This window comes from Bombus vosnesenskii, unplaced genomic scaffold (genome assembly GCF_011952255.1).
Source record: "Bombus vosnesenskii isolate JDL3184/JDL3185 unplaced genomic scaffold, Bvos_JDL3184-5_v1.1 scf7180000014621, whole genome shotgun sequence".
Lineage (NCBI taxonomy): Eukaryota > Metazoa > Arthropoda > Insecta > Hymenoptera > Apidae > Bombus > Bombus vosnesenskii.
In genome coordinates this window covers 238,745-260,680 of record NW_022883555.1, presented here as the reverse complement: position 1 = coordinate 260,680, position 21,936 = coordinate 238,745, and the positions used below count along the sequence as shown (strand labels likewise).

General features: G+C 37.3%; 1 protein-coding gene across 1 annotated transcript in view; it reads right to left on the bottom strand.

Moving 5' to 3' along the window:
* Positions 1-19,733, bottom strand: part of LOC117240359 — a 92,426-nt gene extending 72,693 nt beyond the window's left edge. Inside the window, exon 1 of the mRNA XM_033506364.1 lies at positions 19,640-19,733. Within this exon, the coding sequence (XP_033362255.1) occupies positions 19,640-19,733 (94 nt within the window). The remainder of the gene's footprint in view (positions 1-19,639) is intronic.
* Positions 19,734-21,936: the final 2,203 nt, after the last annotated feature.

The window sequence follows — 21,936 nt, the reverse complement described above, 5'->3', positions numbered from 1 at the left end:
TACTATAACGATTATCTAGCGACGATCAGAGTTGCTCGAAACACCCACCTTGCTTAGATGACCGCTTACTGTGTAATGGACAATGGTAACAACTGCATCGCGGGGGCAACGATGCGCCGCCAGAAAAACAAACGGTGGGTTTGATGTTGAAGGCGCGAAAGCACGTGGGTTGGCAAATATGCCGGCGTGCCAAAGTACGCCCACGCGAATTTCCACGTAAAACGTCACGCTAGGTATTTGCACGTAGGAACGCGTAAGTAAACGGTTTTCTCTATGCGTTTTGTTCTAACGTGCACAGGTTTGTTCAAAGTATCGGCGACTAATAATTTTATCGTAAGTCGATTCTAAAGCGGCAAGACACAGAATTTTATAAAATTAATACGACAACCGTAAGAATTTCATTTGTCTTGATTTTGTGTAACTACATACATTTTCAGCAAACATTACTGTTAAATATCCTCTTGTTGCATTCTTCTCAACAGATTCACGATCACGTAACTGTTTGTTTTTTTAGTGAAGAACCGCATAGATCATGGAAATTCAAAGAACGAACAATCAGTCGTTGAGTATGTGATTTTTAAAGATAATTAATGTACATATTTTATCTAAATATAACACTGTCAATTGTTGTTGAATTGCTACGTGGTGCTTCTCTTCCTATATCTGGAAAGAATTCTCAAGGGACAATCTGCAATTATTTTAAACGAAATACGAAAGAAACGTTCGTTTTGCTTCAGAATCAAAAACTTGTGAATAATCATATTTGTTAGTGAAGATAGTAACTTTTACCGCTCGTTCAAACTAACTCACAGTCAGGTGATCTTTCTAGTGTTAGTAAAGCATAATACATAAAGTAGATATAATGCTTCCTCTTTGCATATGTTCCACCAGGCTTCATGCAAATAAGAATTCCTTAAGCATAAAGTTTCATGCCATGATGAATCCAAGATAGAACGGGTAAAAATCTTTATCGTTTCACGAACCAAATGTTCATTTTAACTCGCAGCAACGGTGGACAGTCGATTGTTGGAAATAAAATGAAATCGGAGAAGAGATAATAGTGGCTTGTCTGTGGTGCACGAGAATGCGGGCAAATAGGGGTTTCTTCGCTGTACCGTGAAAATTCCGAGCATACCGTTAGAAATTTTCGAGCGATAGAGAAGTCTCGTGATGGCTGATATACAGCTAATAACGCCGTTCGTTCCATATCTGCAGCCCATCGTAAATAAAAAAGGAGAACGTGGCGTTAGGAAGTTTCACGAGGAAACTATACATATGCGTCTAAGTTTAATTACAAGAAAAAAAGTTCTTTCGCATTTTATTTATTACTCTATTCGTTAATGATTGCTTGTTTCTTCTTAAGATCGTTAAATAAGTATTTCTGAATATCGTTAAATATTAATTCCCAGATAGTCTAGTCTAATAAAAATCCATGCTCTGTGACTGAACAATTACGATATAGTCGTATCGTTGAAACGATCGAAATCTGAAACTCGATCGGTAAATAATACTGGAAAAATCTATAACATTGACGCCAATAGAAAAGAAAAATTGAACGTTAATCCTGATAATGACATAAGCCCATCCATTTGATTCTAATTTCTAAATTTAACCGCAATACACGTTTAATTTAATGAGCTACCTATCACCACGATTTCTTTAACAAGTATTTCTAACAATACACAGACGTGCTATACCAAGATGATTAAATAATAGCAGGTACGTTAGAATCAATAATTAGATCAGGGTAATTCAACTTGTCAACGTCAATTTTTCCACCGTCATCAAATTCAACTTCTAAAAGCCAACCACTTTTTACGAACTATTTGAAGGATTACAAAATGCTCGTGTTGCATGTCATAGTAACACGAACCACCGGCTTGTTGCAAACCAGACACTTATGTCATCCAGCGGAAATTGAGCGAGTCGAAAAAGAAATAATTGCCTTCGCGTTACACGGTCGTGTACACGATCGGTCTCTTATACGGTTTAATTAATCGTCTTCCGTGATCACCCGCGAATATTACAGTTAGTCGGTCGTTAAAGCACGTGCCAGAACGTACTGTCAAGTCGCCTACATGTTAGTCAAATTGGAACATCATCCGGGGGCCAATGTTAGTATGTCAACACGTGTACAAGTAATTAAATGAAGAAACTACGATATAGTTATAATAATTTTTGATAAAAATTAAAAATTCTTAGCGACACATTTTTCAAGATTTGATTGATTTTTTCTAAAATATGTTGTGGATATGTTTGTCCTACTTTTTCATGTACGATTCATTCTGATTTCTTTGCTACAAGTCTTATATTATAGAAATAAAAATTTATATTAAGCAGAACTTACGACAGTAATTATAATAATAGAAACTGAATTCGTAGTTATAGGTTCCACGATCAGAGGAAAGTTGAAGGTTTCGCAAAACAATTTAATGTTATCAATCTACATAATTAACAAATAATAAACCGTACATAAATATACAATTATTATCAGTGAATCTAATATTAATTATAAAGCGAAAAACACAAGTTGCAAACTTTCTACGATCGCTCTAAGCGGCCACAGGCTCGCGAATCCTTCAGCCTCACGAATTAAAGTTCAACGATCTCGTTCGCTACAATTTTCGCGTTCCCAAGATTTCCTTCGCTGCGCCGTTTGATCGCACCATTGCCCGCATATGACAAACAACTTTCTACGTTTCTTGCGTAACGTAGCATGTATACTGTATCACCTCCTCCTTTTTATCTCGAAATTTCAATTCACCAACTCTAATGAAAAGGAAGGATCATAAACAAAGAAGAATTGTGCTATTTCTCACGATCTAGGATTCGAAGAAGAGGGGATATTTCTAAAAATATTATAGGCATCTCCTCCCATTCGTCTTAAAATCTCAATCCGTCAACTATAACGAGAAGAGAGCTCAAAGAAGGGCTCAAAGAAGAGAGCATTTTATTTCTAAAAAAAATGTTCTAGATGTCCTTTCTTATTTATCTCACCACCATTGCAAAATTTCAATTAATCAACTCTAATGGGCAGAAAGGATCGGAAAGAAGGATCGTGTTTCTTGTCGTAATTTCGAGATCCGAGAATAAAGAATATTTCTAAAAAATGATCGATAACCGGATATAAGTACACGCGTGTTACTGATCCGTGACACGAGGTTCGCTATACACTTGACGGAGAGTTCAAATACTATTCCGCATTCCACACGGATTGCATACTTTCGTCATTTTGCACCGTGGCCAACGATCGTGCGTGACGCCATTTATCGTCTTCTTCATTTCGTTCGTCATTAATCACAATCGTCAATCTGTTAACTGGAAAGAAGTAGTCAACTTAATAATTTAATTATTTTCTCTCCGGGGTCTTTTAATGGTAATCTATTTTGCTTGAGGATCCTTCGGTTTTTAACGCATCGATAACTTGAATAATAATCTACTTCCTTTGGATAATTTATTTCTCGGACGTTTCAATGCATCGACATTTTGCACTTCATAATTTATTTTCTCAGGATCCTTCGACCTTTTCGCATTAGAACTTTTAATGCAGTAATTCTCAGTAATTCTTTAGCCTCTAATTTTTATTGTATCAATATCGTGGATATAAAAATTTGCCCTTTTTTACAAAATTTTGATTATACATATAAAAAGACACTTCCTAATCAAACACTGACGATGAATTAACAAAAATCAACTTTAGAATATTGGATGTAAGTTAACTGCCACCTCTACAAGAATTAAGAAATTGATACATTAAAACTTGGCTATCATTACCTTCGTTAAAGTTCATGATAAATGCACACGTTGTTTAACAATGAAACTTGAATGATAAATATGTAACAACAAATTCTTAAGGTAGACAGCATATCGAATGAGAATAAAGTTCGAGAGGGGATAGGAATTTCAGGGTTGCATCACAACTGTGGGGAAAATATGAAAATTCTCGAACGCAAGTTGCTAATCTATGATCGCAGGAATGGAAGGACGTCTATTATAATTACAAAGTGGCTGATCTTTACGAGCCGGCTGCTGCACCGATCGTTTGTCTTACTTTCTTCTTACGTAAAAATATCATTGACGTTTGCAGCGGTTCGATACCGCGGATCGATAATGTCTTCCGTGTTCGAACACCGTCAGCAGATATGTTAGTTTAATTAGAGATGAGCTAAGCCACTCTTAAAAGATGCGACAAAAACTTACGATCTCTCCGACGAGTGCTTTCACGCTTCCATAAAGATGCAATGTTTCAGATAAATCTTCAAAATGGATATGTAGATAGAGGTAAGTAAAAAAGATGCACATTTTGATATAATCTAATCTTCATACTTTGAACGTTGATAATGGTAAAAGGTTTACAGTCTGTTATGTCAATATTTCGTGTAGAAAACGCATGTAGAGGTTTCAGTTAATTAATTTGAAAATGAATATAAAAATACTTAGAGAATGAACCAGCCCTTGCCTTAAAATGTAGAACATATGCAGATAAAATGTGTGTACATTTCTGTCCATGTTCTATCAAACAAAAACTATTATTCTTTTACAACTAACTAATAAATCTACGAAGTACCGTAAAAAAATCGACGACACAAACAATCTTATGTCAATAAATATATTTGGAATATACAAATTCCTGGCTTACCACATTTCCCTTCACAATCTCCAAACTAAATCAACTTTCGTACCTTTCTATCTTCATCCTAAAGAATCACAACGTCAAGCGTTAAAAAAGAAGAGGCTGTCAGTCGTCCGATTAATATATGCGTACAATAAAATTCCTTTCGTCTGAATCGCCACTGACGTCACTGTTAAACATCAACGATAATGAACTTACTATTACCATCCATTGGCGCAACTCGAAATAAAACGAGAAAAGAAAATTGCATCGTCAATGCCAAAGATTCTCACTTGGAAGAGGTCTCGATACTTAACAGGAAGGTGGAGGCGGAAGAAGAAAGATGACAGAGGATGACGAAGGCCTTGTTAGAACGGTAAACGACGTCGACGACGTCCCAGAACGAAGGACGTCGGCCTATTGATTCCATTGTCCATCGATAGATCGTTAAAACAACGAGAGACTACGAGCAACGGTATTACGCGCACGCGGATGCGAAATCTCGATGATCATCCCAGTCAGGATGGTTCAAAAACAGTAATCTATCCAAGGATGACGCGCTCTTCTTCCTCTTGGCCACAGCCTTGTCGTCGATCGACTATCGATGCGTGGGTCATGGCCGATTATTTGTTGCGTAGCCAGAGTAACAGGAAGATGACAGGTATCGACAGATGGTTGAGTTCAACGATAGCCGCAGGAAGCGGATTTCTAAACTTACAAGGTACGCCAAGAGGATATCGAAACTAGAGGATATCGAGACTAGAGGATATCCTTCATCGAGAATGTTATTGTATTCTTTGGAAAATTCGTAATTGAGCATCGATCGATTATAGTATTTAGTTTGATTGATTCGAAGAGATCAATCGACAGTAATCGCGATTGGTTTAACCGATTGATAAAATTCACGACGAAGAGAATCCCATTAAATCGTTGAATGAAACTTCAATCGTTGATAGCGATTTCTTGAGAAGTTTGAAGATGCAAGTATATGCAGAACATGTAAGTATAACGTACGTATTTCGCTACGATCTTTCTACACAACGCGACATCGTAAATTCTAGCAAAATTTTATAGCTTCCGAAGCTCTACATTGCGATATAGATTCTGGATAATTGCAACAAGATTTGTCATAATTAACGTAGAAGAATATGGAAAGAAAAAACATGGGAAATTATGGGTAATGAAACTCTAAGAAGAATATTGAAATCGTCAAATAAATTAGAGCTAATTTTATGTTAGGTTTCACGAGAAATTGTGGCGAAATTCGTGTTACAGAATCTCGAGATGATAGTGGTCGCTACAGAGAAATAATCGACAAATTACGAAGCACACGAGAAAAATGTAAAGATTGGAGTCAGATGTAGGTAGCATCTCGAGAAATCGTGGTAATATAAATTTTACGATTGGTCGCAATACGATCTCCTCGTTTATCGTTTGCAGAATCTTGAAAACTTGAGGAATTCTAGAATTCTGGTATGAAATTTATATCGACAGCGCCTGTCCATATTCGAGACAGTAATCGTACAGGAGTAAATGGAATTCTGAAACCTGATGCACAGGATGTTGTCTATGCTAGATACAACAGTTTTTAGCTACAAAGTTATGAGAACGAGAATAGCGTTATATTAGGATATACAGCACGCTATACGCAGGAATAGATAACTTCGGGAAAGAAATCTCCTACAACTCCAAAAAATTGAAAGATATAAAGAAGGTTCTAAGAGATAAAAAAATTTCCAAAAATATAAAAAAAGACATTCGAAATATAATTTCAGATGACTAATATAATAAGGATAATCAGATATCGTATAATCTGATCAAAAAATATCAGTAAAAAATTTAACTCGAAATGAATGGTAAGCTGAGTAGTATTAAAGATTCACCGTGTAACGTTAGAAGAAACGGATATTCTCGAAAAATCCGTGACACAGTCTCGTTCAGGCTCCACTTTACGACGATTTTGTCCCATTCAGTTCTCCTATTCAACACGATATTGTCCAGGAAAAGTATAGTAAAATCGGCCAAGACATCATAAAGGAGTACCTCAAGAATTCCAAAAAGCTGGTCTTCGAATTACTGGCTACTTTTGGAAGAATTCGCCAATAACAAGACGACCAAGTGTCATTATACCCTTTTTTAGAATTTGAAGAATTTCGATAGCTGTTAGAATTTTATGTGATTCAAGCATTGGGATAAATCATATGTTATCGTCGATTATCTTTTCCTTTTAAGATAAACATTTTTTTGAATTTATTTGCAATAGAGTTCTTTATCGGGTTCCGCGTGGCCATTAAGCTACATTCGCATGGAGCTCCTTTTCCTTCATCGCCATACGCAGAACACGACTCGATCATGGATAAATTTAGAACATCGTGGCGACATCGAATACTTTTTATTTTCGGGTTATATACGACAGGAAAGATTCGACGAAACAAATGACGAATGCGATTTGTGGAAGTCGTGGGAAGTTTTAACCGTCCATATCAAGTCTCACAGAAAGGCTACGCGATCCGTTGTATCCAATTACCATATTTATTGTAATCCTATAAAAAAATAACAACATTTAAAAATTTTCTCTTCATTCCAACTGCAATAATAATGAGAAAATTTATAGAAAATAGAACGTAGATTTTTCGTTATCTAACACTGACGAATGACGACATGCATCGTTGAATATCAGTCAAACTTCTTTTCATAAAAAGTTTAGAAATAAATTTTTATACATAAAAACACTAATACGAAATGAGAAATTTATAGAAAGTCGATCAATATGGTTTCCGAGAAGCTGAAATATAAGACTGGCCAACTGTGACCGGATTTTTCCTGATTCTGCGTTCACGCACGATTATATCCGAGTTCGTTCGCTATTATCTAACCAATGGTTGTGAAATTGAATTATAGAGAATTCCTGCGTCACGAGATTCTTGCGAACCGCTTGGATTTCTTTTCTTACGCGTACTTTCTCCGTCGACGAGAAAAGAATCTTGCGCTCTCCGTCCACGTCTCTCTCTCTCTCTCTCTCTCTCTCTCTCTCTCAATTTCAATAATCAAGTTAATATTCTGACATCTTCAAAGGAGAGAGTGTTCAACGACCGATCGGCCATCGTTTTTTGCCAAACAGCAAAAGATTCGAAGCGATCGGGCCATCGTTCGAGAAATATCGAGCTCGTGTCCACTAGCTTCCTGTTTTTTCGTTCGTTGTTTCATTCGTAACTTTCTTCGACCGTCTTGTGCAAACGTATCGCGTTCGGTTGTTAAACGTTGTTCGATCAACTTCCGTATAAGAAAGAACTCGACTGACTCGAAACCTGATGTTGTTTCGTTACCTTCTGCAGTGTTTCGTATGGGTATTATTACACAGAGTATGGTACAATGGAAAAAGAGATTTTCTAGATACAAACATGCATCGAAAATTTGCAATCAGGTATTTTTGAAGCTTCGATTTCCAGCAAATCGGAATCAAGCAAAGTTCTTGACTAAACATGTTCATGATTGATTCACAATTGTTAGAAATTTAAATAATTTTTTATGTGGAACAATATTCGAAAATATACAGACGATGAGAATTGCAGTCCGTCGATTTTTTTAAATTTAAAAATCCATCCAATTTTTTAATGGACCCGACCGATAAAAATATTGCGAAATACAATACATATTTCTTCCCACTGGTGAAGTTTGTCCAAAGATAGGTTGAGATTTCTGAAATGACCTAATAGTCTGAAAATCCTCATTAAAAATCAACGTAACATACCTAAGTTTCGAATTCTATGCAAACAGAATAGGCTTTTCGAGGTCGTGGCCGTTGAGGAGCTATTGTAAAATCAAAATTCACTTCGAGTCGTGGATCTTCGAGGCCGTGCGGCACACGCGAAACACGTAAATGGGTTTCTAGCTTACGGGGGATTTTTTACGCAAACTGGTTTAGTGACAGGGGTTCGTAAGGCTGAATAAGATCGATCATTGACGTTGCGACACATTGTTAAGGTAAATTACGAAATTCGTACTGTGATAGTCATGCTCTGTGTCATAACACTGTCTGTCGTCGTAAATTAATCGTCTGAGAACAAACAGACGTTCAACATTAAACAGAAACCTTTATCTGATTGGACGAGGATCGACAGATCGATCTACATCTCTTGTCAAGTAGAGAGGAAATAGCAATTCGATTGTTCCAATGAGTATTCGAAAAGAAAGTTTATCGAACGAGTCAAATATGCTTTAAATTAAAATATATTTTAAATATACTATAAATTTAAATTGTAGAAAAAGCAATTGAATTTTATCACAGCAAAGTTTTTTGCACTACAGTCAAAAACCAAATACTCTTACAGCTCTTTATAGCAATGCGAAAAAAACGATGGTATCAATGAATTTTTATCGAACCGAAATATGAAATATTATTCTCGGAAGAAAATTTTTCTACCAAAAAGAATATTTTTAAAAAATCACTTCGCTTCCGAAATAGAAAATCACTAATTTATTGTTCTAACTGTCTAAATAAAATAATATCATTCGGTTTATATTCGTTAGCCATAAATAAGATTCAATTGAAATCAGATAAATAACAACACAATAAACAAATGGGGACAAAAACGAAATAGAATGAAATTTTGCTTAAAAAGGACACCGACTTCGTTTACACGCCTAATATAAAATACACATATAAAGGAAGTAAAAAAAAGAAAGAAACACGGATCTAATCATCGCAAAAAGATGCATTTTTCCAGTCCCCTGTCCTTAATTTCCATCGGACACCGTGAACTTGAATTCCTGTCCCAGACAAGAAGCGTTCCACTCTCGTGTCGCCATTCAAAGACGAGGAAGCACAGCTTTGCCAGTGATGTCACGTAACGACCCGTTAGGAGGAGGACCTTTTGTTTAACACAGTTGCATAAGATTATGCAAAAATCTAGGTCACTGATCGAGCGAAACCAATCTGGATCGAGCATGCGGCTCGCAGCCCTGTTATTACGACGCATCCGTCATCGTGGCGATGCCTTTGTTTAGCCTGCAAATATGCACGACACGTATCGATAGTCCGTTAACGTCGATCGCCTCTCGTTCCGTTCTCTGGCAAATTTCATCGTAAATTTGTTTCCGCCTGTCGTACTACTGCTTTGATCGCTAATAGAAAAAAGAACAATGGATCGATGAAAGTACGAAAAATTCGCACGCGAAACGGTGAACGCGGAAGTGGAACGATGCGAATGACCGCGTGGAAAATTAGCTTCGATCGAAGATATCTGGATCGTTTGGATTTGGTAACATTGTAAGGAGCTGATTGAAATTTTCGTGATTTTTTTGGAAGGAAAGCAATGCATTTAAATGGAGAAAATGGTACATGTTGTATAATTTTTGTAGACTTTTTAAAAAATTTCCAAAGATTGGCAGTTCTTCGTTGAAATATCGACTCTTTAACTGAGAATTTATTCGTATAACAATTTTAGCATTCTTTTGCAATAAAACTTTATGAAATCAAAAATTATGTGTCCTAGCTTCCCCCACTTGTATCGTTGGTAGCACTGCAGCGGCAACTTACTTTTATAAATAAAGAAAGCTTCTTAAATTCACAAGAAACAAGTAAGGTCTCGATTGAATTGGCAAAACAGTTTCTTGAAAGTTTGTAGCTCATCAAACCGAATCATACAGGGGCGAGTAATAGAGAAAAGGAGAAAGAGGAAGCACCCAGAAACGTGTTTTTCTTGGCCGAGCCCACGGATGAGTTCACGTTCGTGAAATTAGGACCTGGTCCGAGCACTCGATACCCAGGGAATGCAAACTTTCATCGCCCGCAGCATTCGGACGATGGGAGAGTGATATTCACGTGTCCACTTTCATGAATCGAGTCCTCGCGTGGCACATTTTTTCATGCACGCGAGACTGTCTATCTTCCAAATAAAATACGTTCTTTGACTGAGAGAATCTTTATGAAGCATAACGTACTTCGTGATATATTAATTTGCACTGCACGTAGTAAAAACTACATTCAACAAAATAAGATTATCACAAGAATCATCTGTATTGCAAATTTCTCCTCGCTGAAGATATAAATACATATTTCGAGTTCGTCTATTCTAAATCGACGAGATAAATCTAAGATTCTCATAGTTAACAAAACCGTGTAAATATAAACGATGTTTAAATATGAAGAACTTAAAGTTTAATATAAAAATAATAATGGCAATTAATAATTATAATTTCTAGGAAAGGCGTATTCTTTTTCCGTTAATAAAATAACATTATACGTTATAACAATCTTAGGATAAAAAGGAGAAAGTGTCGATTTTAAGGAGAAGAACATCGTTAAATTATAAATATATATATCTAAATTTCTTACAACATGGATGAACTTCTCAGTGTCTAAATCGGCATAAAATATTCCACAAAAAAAGAACGAAAGAAAAAAAAAGGAAATTTGGATGTACTTCCACTTTCCCTGCGACACTCTCAATGTAATCGACCCGTAACGAGAGCAAAAAGCATCATCGAGGTTATCGTGGCTGGGAAACCAGCGGGAAATGTCGATTAACGTCATCGAGGTAAGGACGCCGATTCACGATGACCGTGACATGAAGCGTCCCTTTCGAATTCTCGTCCTTGGTCAAGTCTGAAATCTGTCTTACTGTTACTCCACTAGTTATATTCAACTTGCTCACATTTTAAATACAATTCTCGCCGTGTTCTGTTCGATGGCCTTCCAATGCACTCGCTGTCCTTTCATTCCTCATTTCTAATAGGAGGTTGTTGCTCGAACCAACCGATCCTGATCTTTCTTTTTTTTTTTTTTATGGCTAAGATATTTAATTCTTTTAAAATTAAAGTGCTCACAAAGAATGGAATTTCCGGAGAATGTTAATTTTTGACATTTTTAATCATAGATCAACTGTATTTGAATTCTTATTTAAGGAAACTTCAATTTCTTCGGGAGGAGAATATTCACTAATTCCGAACATTTTGTAGAATTCTAGGTGTCGAAATCTTTATACGAAAACTGACAAAATTTAATTTTAATTTAAACAAAAATCTTATCGCTCACCGAACAATTGGAAAATCAGCTTCAAATCATTCTTCGAAAATTTCTCTGAGATGTATGAGATTACTGACTTATAAGTAACGTGTTCTCGTAACATTGACAATGCAACAAGATGAAGTACAGCTGACGTTTTCATGGCCAACATTTCGCCAAGAAGAATGCGATTGGTACAAATGGCAGAAACTGCCTTAACGCTTCTAATTGGCTTCGTGTCGAGAGCTCATGCAGCGCGTCGTCGTGATCCTTTGGAGAAAACGGGGCTACGTGATATTTCGTCGTGGTTTCACTTCGATCGGTTCCGCAGTATTTACAACGTGGCTCTTAACTTTCAATTAATCGAAATATCTCATCCTTTGCATGTGAAAATTTCCAGACATCCAATTTTTATATCGAATAACATCGAATAACGAACTGGTTAATACACTGAGGAGCTAAGTAAAACAAACGTTTAATTATATCACCATTGTGCACTGTCATAATTGCACCTCGCTGCTTCATAATATGTGTATTTCTGTAGATCGTATCCTCTTACATAGGCAATTCAAAGCTGTAACGCAAATGCCACGAAAATGTCGCTCCACTGTCTCTTGGCCAATCGAACTTTGCGTGCAACACTGTTAAATGAGCTGGGTGGGTTACCAGAGTGACACTTAGACAGTTAGAAAGACAAAGAATTTGACATTTAATTCCCACGAAGTAAAGCAAGAATAGTAAGACGCAAGAAAAACGTGCGTGCTAATAATTACGAATTTGTCAAAAAACCTACAATTTTATGATTTTTCTTTGCTCTAAATTTACATCTAGTTCTCTGAAATTTATACAGGATGACCGGTTTTAATCTATAAATGCAAATCACTCGTACATTATGTGTTGTCTAAAAAAATAGTGTTAGGTAAGAAGTGGACGCATTTTGTAGACGCGTTTGTCTACAAAAAAGCTACGTCACACCTTATCTGAACTATTTCCTTATGCGACACGTACTTTAGAAGTAATTTACGTTTACAGGTTAAAACTGGCCATCCTCTAGAATAAACGTGTTCTGTTTCCTGCGAGAAGAAAGCTAAATAGAAGAATTTTTTAAAGAAATAGATCCAAGTAATTTTCAACAACCTCGACAAACATCACGAATATTCTGAAGAAAGAGAATTCATCCACTGTAAAAAAAAAAACCTAAAAAGATGTTATGAATTGTCTAAAGAAAAAAGGCAACCTACTATTCAAAATCTTCTAGAAGCTTAAGGAGTTGAAAAAAGACTATGTCTAAGTCTATAAAATTATACATTGCTTTAAAACAACTATTTTCCAGAAGCTTCGAGGGTTACCACGAATATTCTAAAGAAAGCTCCAGCACTAAATTTCCATCATATTAAAGGTGAATTTTTCTACATTGCCGAAAAAAAAGTCGAGCTAGTTTCCAAAGAGGATCATGTTTGCCGGATTACTGAAAGGGACAAAAATCTAGTCGTAGCGTAACGTTCGAGTTCCTGACGGTGTGCGTAAGCGGCGCATTCTTGCACAGACTTAAAAGCGTCTCCGCTCCGTTTCGCGGCACGACAGCTCGGCAAATTAAACGGCACTGAAAAAAGGAGTGTCTCCCGTAGATGGCTGGCCGGACAATTGCGCAAAACGGACAGAAGCGGCATTTCTCGCGAGTACCGAGCCATCGTTCGGTTTTTTCCCCTTCGGGTGGAGAAAGTTCTCGCGCCAAACCGAGCATATAAAGGGGAGAGAAAAGCGTTTAAATACTGTTGCAACGGTGAGCTTACCATTTCCAATCTTCTCTCGGAACAAAAGAATCTTTTCTTTCGGATTTGTTCGTCTTTCTTTTTGTCGTCTCGTTCTTTTTACCAGAGAAGACTCGATACGGTGAAAATGACACGTTTTGTGTATTTGAAGATCCGTTTTCTATTTCTTTAGTATCGAAGAAGATTTAAGTGGATTGTTGGATGATTTTACGTGTTTTTCAATGTTTTAAAAAATATATATGTATATCACTGGATGGGGGTGAAAGGAATTGATAATGTCTCAAGTTGCGAAATGAATTTTTAATGAAATCCAATCTTTAATTTGTAATCTAGACGAGATATGATTGACTTAATAGTTTCTTCTAAAGGAAATATATAGTCGATCTAATTCAAATACAAACTTTTCTTGTATGCTACTTCAACTTACTGATAGAACTGTGTTGCGTAGAATTGAAACCAGTTGAAGCTTAATGTCTCTACACTTTGAAAAAGATCGTATTTATTACGTTTTAAATTGTAATTCTCTGCGTTAATTCTGATATCACGTTGCCTTAGTTAGCTTCAATAAACGGAATTCGTAAACCAATCAACGGAATAAATTTATTAATAAATATGCTTTCTCGGTCTCTCCAAGAGATATCTAAGACATTTTCTAGTTAATTGTAACTTTCAAACAAGGATATTTATCATTTTCTGTGTCCATCACCAATGTAATATTCTTCAATTGGTTTACTTTCCAGAGAATTTCCCAATGATCGAAACTGATCGAACGGTCAGGAAAGGTAGACTGAACTCACTTTTCTTGTAGTCTGCGACCGAGATTTCCACTTACATTAATATGCAATCGGAGCTTTCCCCGTGGTTTATTCCAATAGAGGAACACTAGGCTTTCCCATGATCGGTAAAAAGGAGGCGCCCAGCGATTTTCATTAACCCTGAATAATATTCGTTTGCGACGAGAATCGAGCTTCTCACAATTTCTCACATCGATTCAATCATTTTTTTTTAAATAAAAATCGTATTCACGATATAAGTACGATATTTTGTATATAACCAACATCATGATGGATCTCCTTCAACAAAAATTGGTTTTATTAGGAACATTTTCGATTGTTCATCATTTGTATCATTACGAAATTATCATAAAAGTAGACGCTCAAAAAGTATCGTCTAAAACATTCGCGTTCTAGAAATCAAATTCTTCACAGATTTGTACATTTCTTTAAAACTCTTTATAGAAATTTTACATTCTAATCCCCATTTGAATTTCGCGCCAGAGTAATTTAATAATTTTTAACTCTTCGTGGGCAAACTTGGTCGTTTATACCCAAGCCTGATTTCTTTATTCCCCTACGTTTTCACAAAACCTGAGAAAGTTCTACAATATCTGTCTCATACAACCCTCCGTCAAGTCAAATGTTTTAACTTTTCTTCAATAAAAATGTGGGATGAAGTTCACAGGTGAAATTACGCTAATTCCCTTACAGACGATTAGAAGTGTGCAACTTATCATTCACCATCATTTACTACGTTTTCCATCTGTTATCACAGAGAATAGAAGCGAAACAGGAAATGTCCTCGACTTGCCGATGCGAACCAAAATCCACGAATCCGTCGTCAGTTACTTCATAAAATCCAACTCTTAGGAACGATTGCACCACAAGCAACAAAATCAGGATGGAAAACGAGGTTCGCGCGCGGAACAGAGGCGGCTGGTTGCATTATTCGTGGCATTTTTATCGACGCCGGTTGGCCTTGCGGACATTACCTCCGTGTTCCATTCACTACTGCAAAACAGGAGAGATCGTCGCTCGAGTCGAAGATCTCTGCTAACGAGCCACGATTCCTGCTGGCTCGTTCGTCTTCGCGGTGAAAGAGTCGTCCGCGGCTCGCGATTCTCTGATATACGATGATCCTGCTGTCTAGGTTTGCGTGTGTAAAAGGATTCCGCGTCAAGCCTGCTAAAGCCCGTGCTAACGGCGATCTTATCGCCAACACAGTTTGTTTTCCACCACGCATTAGATCTTTCTCAGTTGATTATATTCTGGGAAACCTATGGATGGCGTTAAACCTTTGAACTTGGAGACTGAAATAGGTTGATCATTGTAAAGCAACAAGTTGGCTATTAATATCCCTTTCTGTTGTTGAGAAAAATTCTCCAATTACAGAAACGAAAAGTTGAATTTAATACGACGCTTAATGGATGATAATATGGCTAAAGTGTTAGAAATCGTTGACCTAACGAAAGATTTTTAATTGACGAATCGAAGAAGTTAAGTCATTCCGCTGATGAGAGTAAACGATCTCGCAATGTTTGAGTTTGCACTTGTACTGACTTCGCAATCGATGTATCTTGATGTTTGAAACCTGAGTAACGCGAATTTTTCACAGTTTTTAAGTAAATTTCATAGTCGGATCTCGAAACTACGAAATTCCTACTTTCGAAAAGATCAAATAATAACAATATTCATATTAATCATACGATTATATCTAGTTTTCAAGGCGATTAGCATACATCAACCATTAACCAACCGCAATTTCCAATTGTAACCACCCTATCAAACATCTCTTCAAATCATCATATACGTAAAATCCGTGAAAGGAAAAAGCATTACTCTCGATTGAAACTCGTTGCACACAAACACAGAATTTCCTGAATCGTTTCATTCTTTAGTTGGCCGGTTTCACCGCCAACAAGATACAACGGAAGATAGAGCCACGACGGAAGGACTAATTCGCACCACGTCGCTTCCGAGACGTTCAATTAGAGATGGCGGTGAGCAACGTATCTTGTAGTTTGTTTTTCTGATTCTGTAGGTAGTTCGTTTCACCGGTGAACGTCGAGTCATCGTTCGTTATTCCGTTCTTGAATTAATTGAGGAATTACGTGAGCTGACTCGTGCTGGCAAATGATTACATGCATATTTAATAAAGATCCGAGTAAAGTAGTCTGTTCTCATCAGTGAGCACCAACCGCGAAATCACTCGCGAGTCTTTCAAAGAAAGCATTTTCAAGAAAGGAAATTTTTTTACTAAAGCTGTAGCAACGTTCATAAAATTTGTGAATGTCCCGTTAAGTGAAGAAACCAGTTGAATTTTTGGAAACCAGTTGAATTTTTGGAAACCAGTTAAATTTTTGGAAACCTGTTTCGCCGGAACTGTTTATGGCATTTCATTAAGTTGTTGGTATTTCTATAGTGGATAGCTTTCGTAAGAGAATGTGTCAGTAACATATGGTAGACAGGTAGTTAATAATGCGACCTCTGACAAGTCAAGAACATATGACTAGTAAGTGAGGAATTTGGAATTTCTAGTCACCGATTTATGTAAAAATTCGACTCAGTTTAATAACTTGGCAGAAGATACGATCGATAACAATACTATAATACAATATAAAATAATAAATTTACAATCTCTGATCACTATTGCTCCCCTATTAAGAAAATTCCATAGAATTCGAGCACTTCTTATTCTCATTCTCTTGGAAAATCTGTTAAAATCTTCAACTAAAACACTATTCTAACCAGCTGTAACACCCTCGTTTATCTTTCAAAGAAACGAAAAAGCTTCCTTCTAGCGCGAATATTCCGTACTAAACTCACGACCGTAAACGAAGAGTGCGTCATAACATTAAACATCCCGCGCATTTCTGCAGGTTCGTTTCGATTAACGATAAGAATCTTAAAGACGTTATCGAACGATCTACACCGGCTCTAGACGTGTGATCGATGATGGACGGTAGCGTGCGCGTATGGCATCGTCGATCTTGTATTCGATCGAGGAATCGAACAAGCGGATACCAGAGTAGAGCGCGCGCGACTGAGCGCCATAAGCCGCTTGAACCGTTATACCGTTCGTAACACACAAAGTATCGGCATTATTTTCTAATGTAGTAGTTCGCAGGTCCTAATTTCTCTCGAGTTTTAATGCATCGGCCTCGCGGAGATCGGTTTCGTTCGCCGCCGTTTCCGTTCTGTTTTCATGTGGAACGATCATTCATCGGCTACGTCGATAGAGACTGTTCGTCTTTGATACGGGTTAATTAATGTAACTGGGACGCTTGTCTGTCTTTAATCAGGTGGGAATATTTTGGAAGGTTCTTGTGTTGAGACTGTTTTGTTGTTGGCGCGTGTGGCGGCCATGGGAAATTGATATAGTGTTTTTTATACGTAACGATAAGTAACAAGATCTTTTACAGGTAGCAATTTATAGTCTTCGAAATGAATATTTTAAGAAATTCTTGCACGCCGTAGTCTAAAAATATTCTAGTATAAATTTGATACTTAATGAGAGGATTTCTAGGTCGTTTAAAAAATACTTTATTCATTCGCGTTTAATTCATCGCTGAAGTAATCTTTTGACTTATTCTGACGCGTTTCTTACGTTTTATTTCGCGTTGAAACGAAGAAACGTTTGTCTGTACGGAACGTTTTCGACGAGGTATTGCTTCATCGTCTCTCTACTTGTTTTCTGGATCATTTGGGTCACAAGAATTTACGCGACGTATTGTTACGTCGCGCACACCGTTACGCGGTTTGCAACACCTCCGACCACAGTATTATCTCTTTAATATATTCCTTAGCTCTTAACGTTAATTCCATTGAACTTATGCAATGTGTTCCTCAAAATTACCTTCATTCACTAATTCCTACAGGTGAGACCGCCCGCTGTCCCCTTATCAATCTCGATCTAACACTTGTTCTTGTCTTCTTTCCCACGAATATATTCAATTATTCCTCGATTCTTGCACAGAATTTTTAATATTTTTGAATATCTTATTCTATCTTCTCGCTACGCTCTTACTCTAACTCTGTTCGCTTCTTCGTTCCTATAAGCAGTTGATCAACAGTGTAATAAACATAATGTAAACACAACATAATAAACATAATAGGATAAAATATAACGCAATTATATAACACTGATAACAAATACAGTACCATTTTCATTGCAAAATCACTAACTGTAAATTCGTCAAGGAAAACAATGTGAATTTCGTATACATTCGTTATATCTCATTATATCTATGTGAATATCTCAGAGAAGATATAGAACCAAAGAAGCACAAATCGACATCCAATTTTCCATAAACCTCATTGTGAATACACCACGCACTTCCTAGTACCTACACAAACAATCTGTAGTATTCTAGCGAATATGTCATATGACAACCTAATAATTGAATCGATACAACTTATGGATCAATACTAAGGAACGTGTTAAATTATTTCCCTCTACTTTTTCCTCTATTTTTCTTAACAGCGAATATCTTAACACTCAAGGCGGCTGATAATTCTTGGCCTCGTCTTAAACATAGGAAAACAGTTGCACGCGAACAATTCCTCGTTGGTGAGAGCTACAGCTACGATAGAGTAGTGCAAAAGTGGATGTCCTATTAATGGGAAGACAACCGCGTTATATCGACTTGCATGCGGAAGAACAGCTGTCACAACGAAGGAATTGTTGTTCGACCAGCTAGCTTCCTATTCGTCATGTTTCTTCAACGTCGAACAGGACCAAAATCGTGGTACCCGTGCGACGAAATTCTTCCTACATCGCGGAATTGCACAACGCGTTCCGCGACAAGTATTTTCTCCCTTCTCGAGGCGACGAATTAGAAAGTGTTTAACGCGTTTCCAACCACGACTGGCTTGCACGATGCAAATGTCGTCGTTTGCACAAGCGCAACGAGACTCGGGAAAACTCTGCCAAACAAGCTTGCGCTACCACACGTTTTTCGTTTCATGAAACTTCGATTCGACAATTCGATAGTCACGCAACTTGGTGTATTCTCTCTGTTTTCAGTGGTATGGAAATTTTGTAAGATAATTTAAATATGACTGTTCAAATATTACAGAAGTGGTAAATTTCGTAAAATACTGAACATGCCTTTACTGGTCCTTGAAATGGAATAGCAATCTTGAATTGAAAACGACCTACGACATTGATATTTAAAATTAGTAATATAAAAAATGGAAATTTAAATTAAAAGTTTCATGAATTTGAAAGAATTCTATTGTAAATTTCCAAGGCTTCGTAGCTACGCGTACTAAAATATTTTAATGTTTGGAGAAACAGATTCGTAGATTCAAAGACTCCACCCACAGTTTCCTCAAATTGAAGATTCTGTCACTGGTACCACAATGTATCACTTCATCGTCTGAGTCCCTCATTGTCAAAGATACACTACAACGCATAGAAGATTCTCAAAGTGTAGAACAGCGAATACGACACCAAAACAAGAAAACTCACCCTCAGATCGCGTTTCCACGGCGGCGAAGAATAACACAGCCGCCAGCAGCAGCAGCAGTTTCGTGAACCAGAGCCTCCACATGTCTTTGCCCATCTGTTTCCCCGCTGGCAGGGAGCTGCGCTGCACGAAATTACCAACAGAAGACGTACACTCTCATGTAAATCGGTCCAATACGAACGAACAACGTTAGCCCGTTACATCAGCACCAAAATCGTCGACGTTCTTATCTTACACACTTCGAATTATTCTCACCCTCGACGTGACCGAATAAAAAAGATCTCTCGAAAAACGTAACCAAAATCTACATGGACGGAAAGACGAAACGTTAAACAAACGAAGGGCAAACCGATCGGACGATGAACTAAATTTCTTTTCTGTTATTTGAACAACGAAAAAATATTGTTTAAAATCGTCGACGAGTCTCTTTTTCCTTTAATCACAGTCTATCCACGGAGATACGAAGAGGAAAAATTTGTCCACCTGGTCACCAGACAGAGCAGTTAACGAGAGCTCTGGTACTCGACGAGCGGAGCAGCCGACCGATTGACCTTTCTCCGGGTGCGTAACTTTGTCTGTGTCCCGGTGAGGACTGAAGGGGAAGCAAGGCCCACCGCCGGCTGTTGGGAACCGGAGAAAGGTGTATCGAGAGAGAGGCCAGAGGCGAGCCGGTAAGGCCCCTTCTTCTATCGCTTCTCTTCCCCTCCTCTCAATCACAGATTATACACGTTTCTCTCTTCTACCACTGGATCGTGAAGATTATACATATATATGGATACTTTTTAAATAAAAACCTTACTAAGTTATTAACTTTTGTTGGGTAATATGACTTCTGAATGAATCGAATAAGTGAGAATTGAGTAAGAATGAATAAAATTCGTCGCTATAGGAGCTCTGTGAAAGAAGGGTAGATTATACACACGATTATGTATGTTTCTTTCTTCCACTAATAAAATCGTAGGCATTTTATAGGGAAGGCATTTTTATTTGAATAATATTACTCTTGGCGCGTAATTTAGCTTTTCTTCGAATTCAGTTTACAGGAATGAAATTCGTCCATCTAAAATAAATTATTTTTCGAAAGTACTTCCTAGCTACTTTTATTTAGACTAAAATTCTCTCGGATGTGCCGTGGGTCAAGTTCTTTCTTAATCTCATTATCGTCATCTTCTTCGTGGCGAGAAGAACCGTTTGTCGCATTATTCTTTCCTCTTTGCTAGATTGTTATTGTCATTGTAATTGCGCGTGCGCATGTATATTTGCGCCAACTTACAGCCGACTACGACGCGGCCTTGCATACTATCTCTTTGAAGTATCCTTGTCTTGGAAGGATGACAGTAGAAGTAGGTAGGAGTTTGGGGACAGAGAAAGAGTGGGGGGAATGGGGATTTGAGGGAGAATCAAGAGGATTTGTATCGTGTGGGGGTGTAATTATTGGGCGACGGAAATGGGTATAATGGGATTGAAGATATATAATTAAAGAAATGTGCGTTCGGCATACAAATTGAAATGTTGAAAAATGTGTAAATGGTAGAAATTATTAGGTTGTAACATGCATTCGTCCTATTTTTATATTTAGCATATAAACGAAGAAGGCGAGACAAATTTATATTACAATCTAATGCCTTCGTGAATTGAAGAAATAATAAGAAGAATAAGGGCAGTGGAAAAATTGGGAACTGGGAAAACGCAGAGACAGCGTAATTGAAAGGATATACAAATATAGGAATCGAAACTTAATAGCCGTGGAATTGGAAACTATAAAAACGTGGAAATGGTATAACGTTGAAAAGTGAACAATTTGAAGTACACAGAAACCAGGGATATTTCGTACAAAATTTTGCTACGAGTTTCTTAACGAAAGACCAGAATCAAAAAGAATTCCAAAAAAGATCTGTGTACGATTAAAGACTAAAACATCATGTAGCTAAGTACTATAGAAAATATTCGGGAAGAAAGTTGCCCGATTAATTCGTGCAACGAGATTCGTCCTTTTTCGTCTCTTTCGCGACTCACCCGTCGTTCCGGTCAGTCGTTCCGTCATCCAGTCAGCCACTTTCGAGTTGTATTACAGGACCACCCGTTATGTGGTAATTCAAGCCGGTGCACTAGTGTGACTCAATACGTCGGCACAGCTGTTACATTTGCTTTAATTTGCTTATCAAACCTCTGTTTTGCTAATTGAAAAACCCATTCCTGATCATTTTTCATGACGATAAACCGCAAGCTCGCCATTGACTGCTGCTGAATTGTTAAGAAGATGATAGGCAACGAGCATGAATGGTAGTCGTTTTGGTTC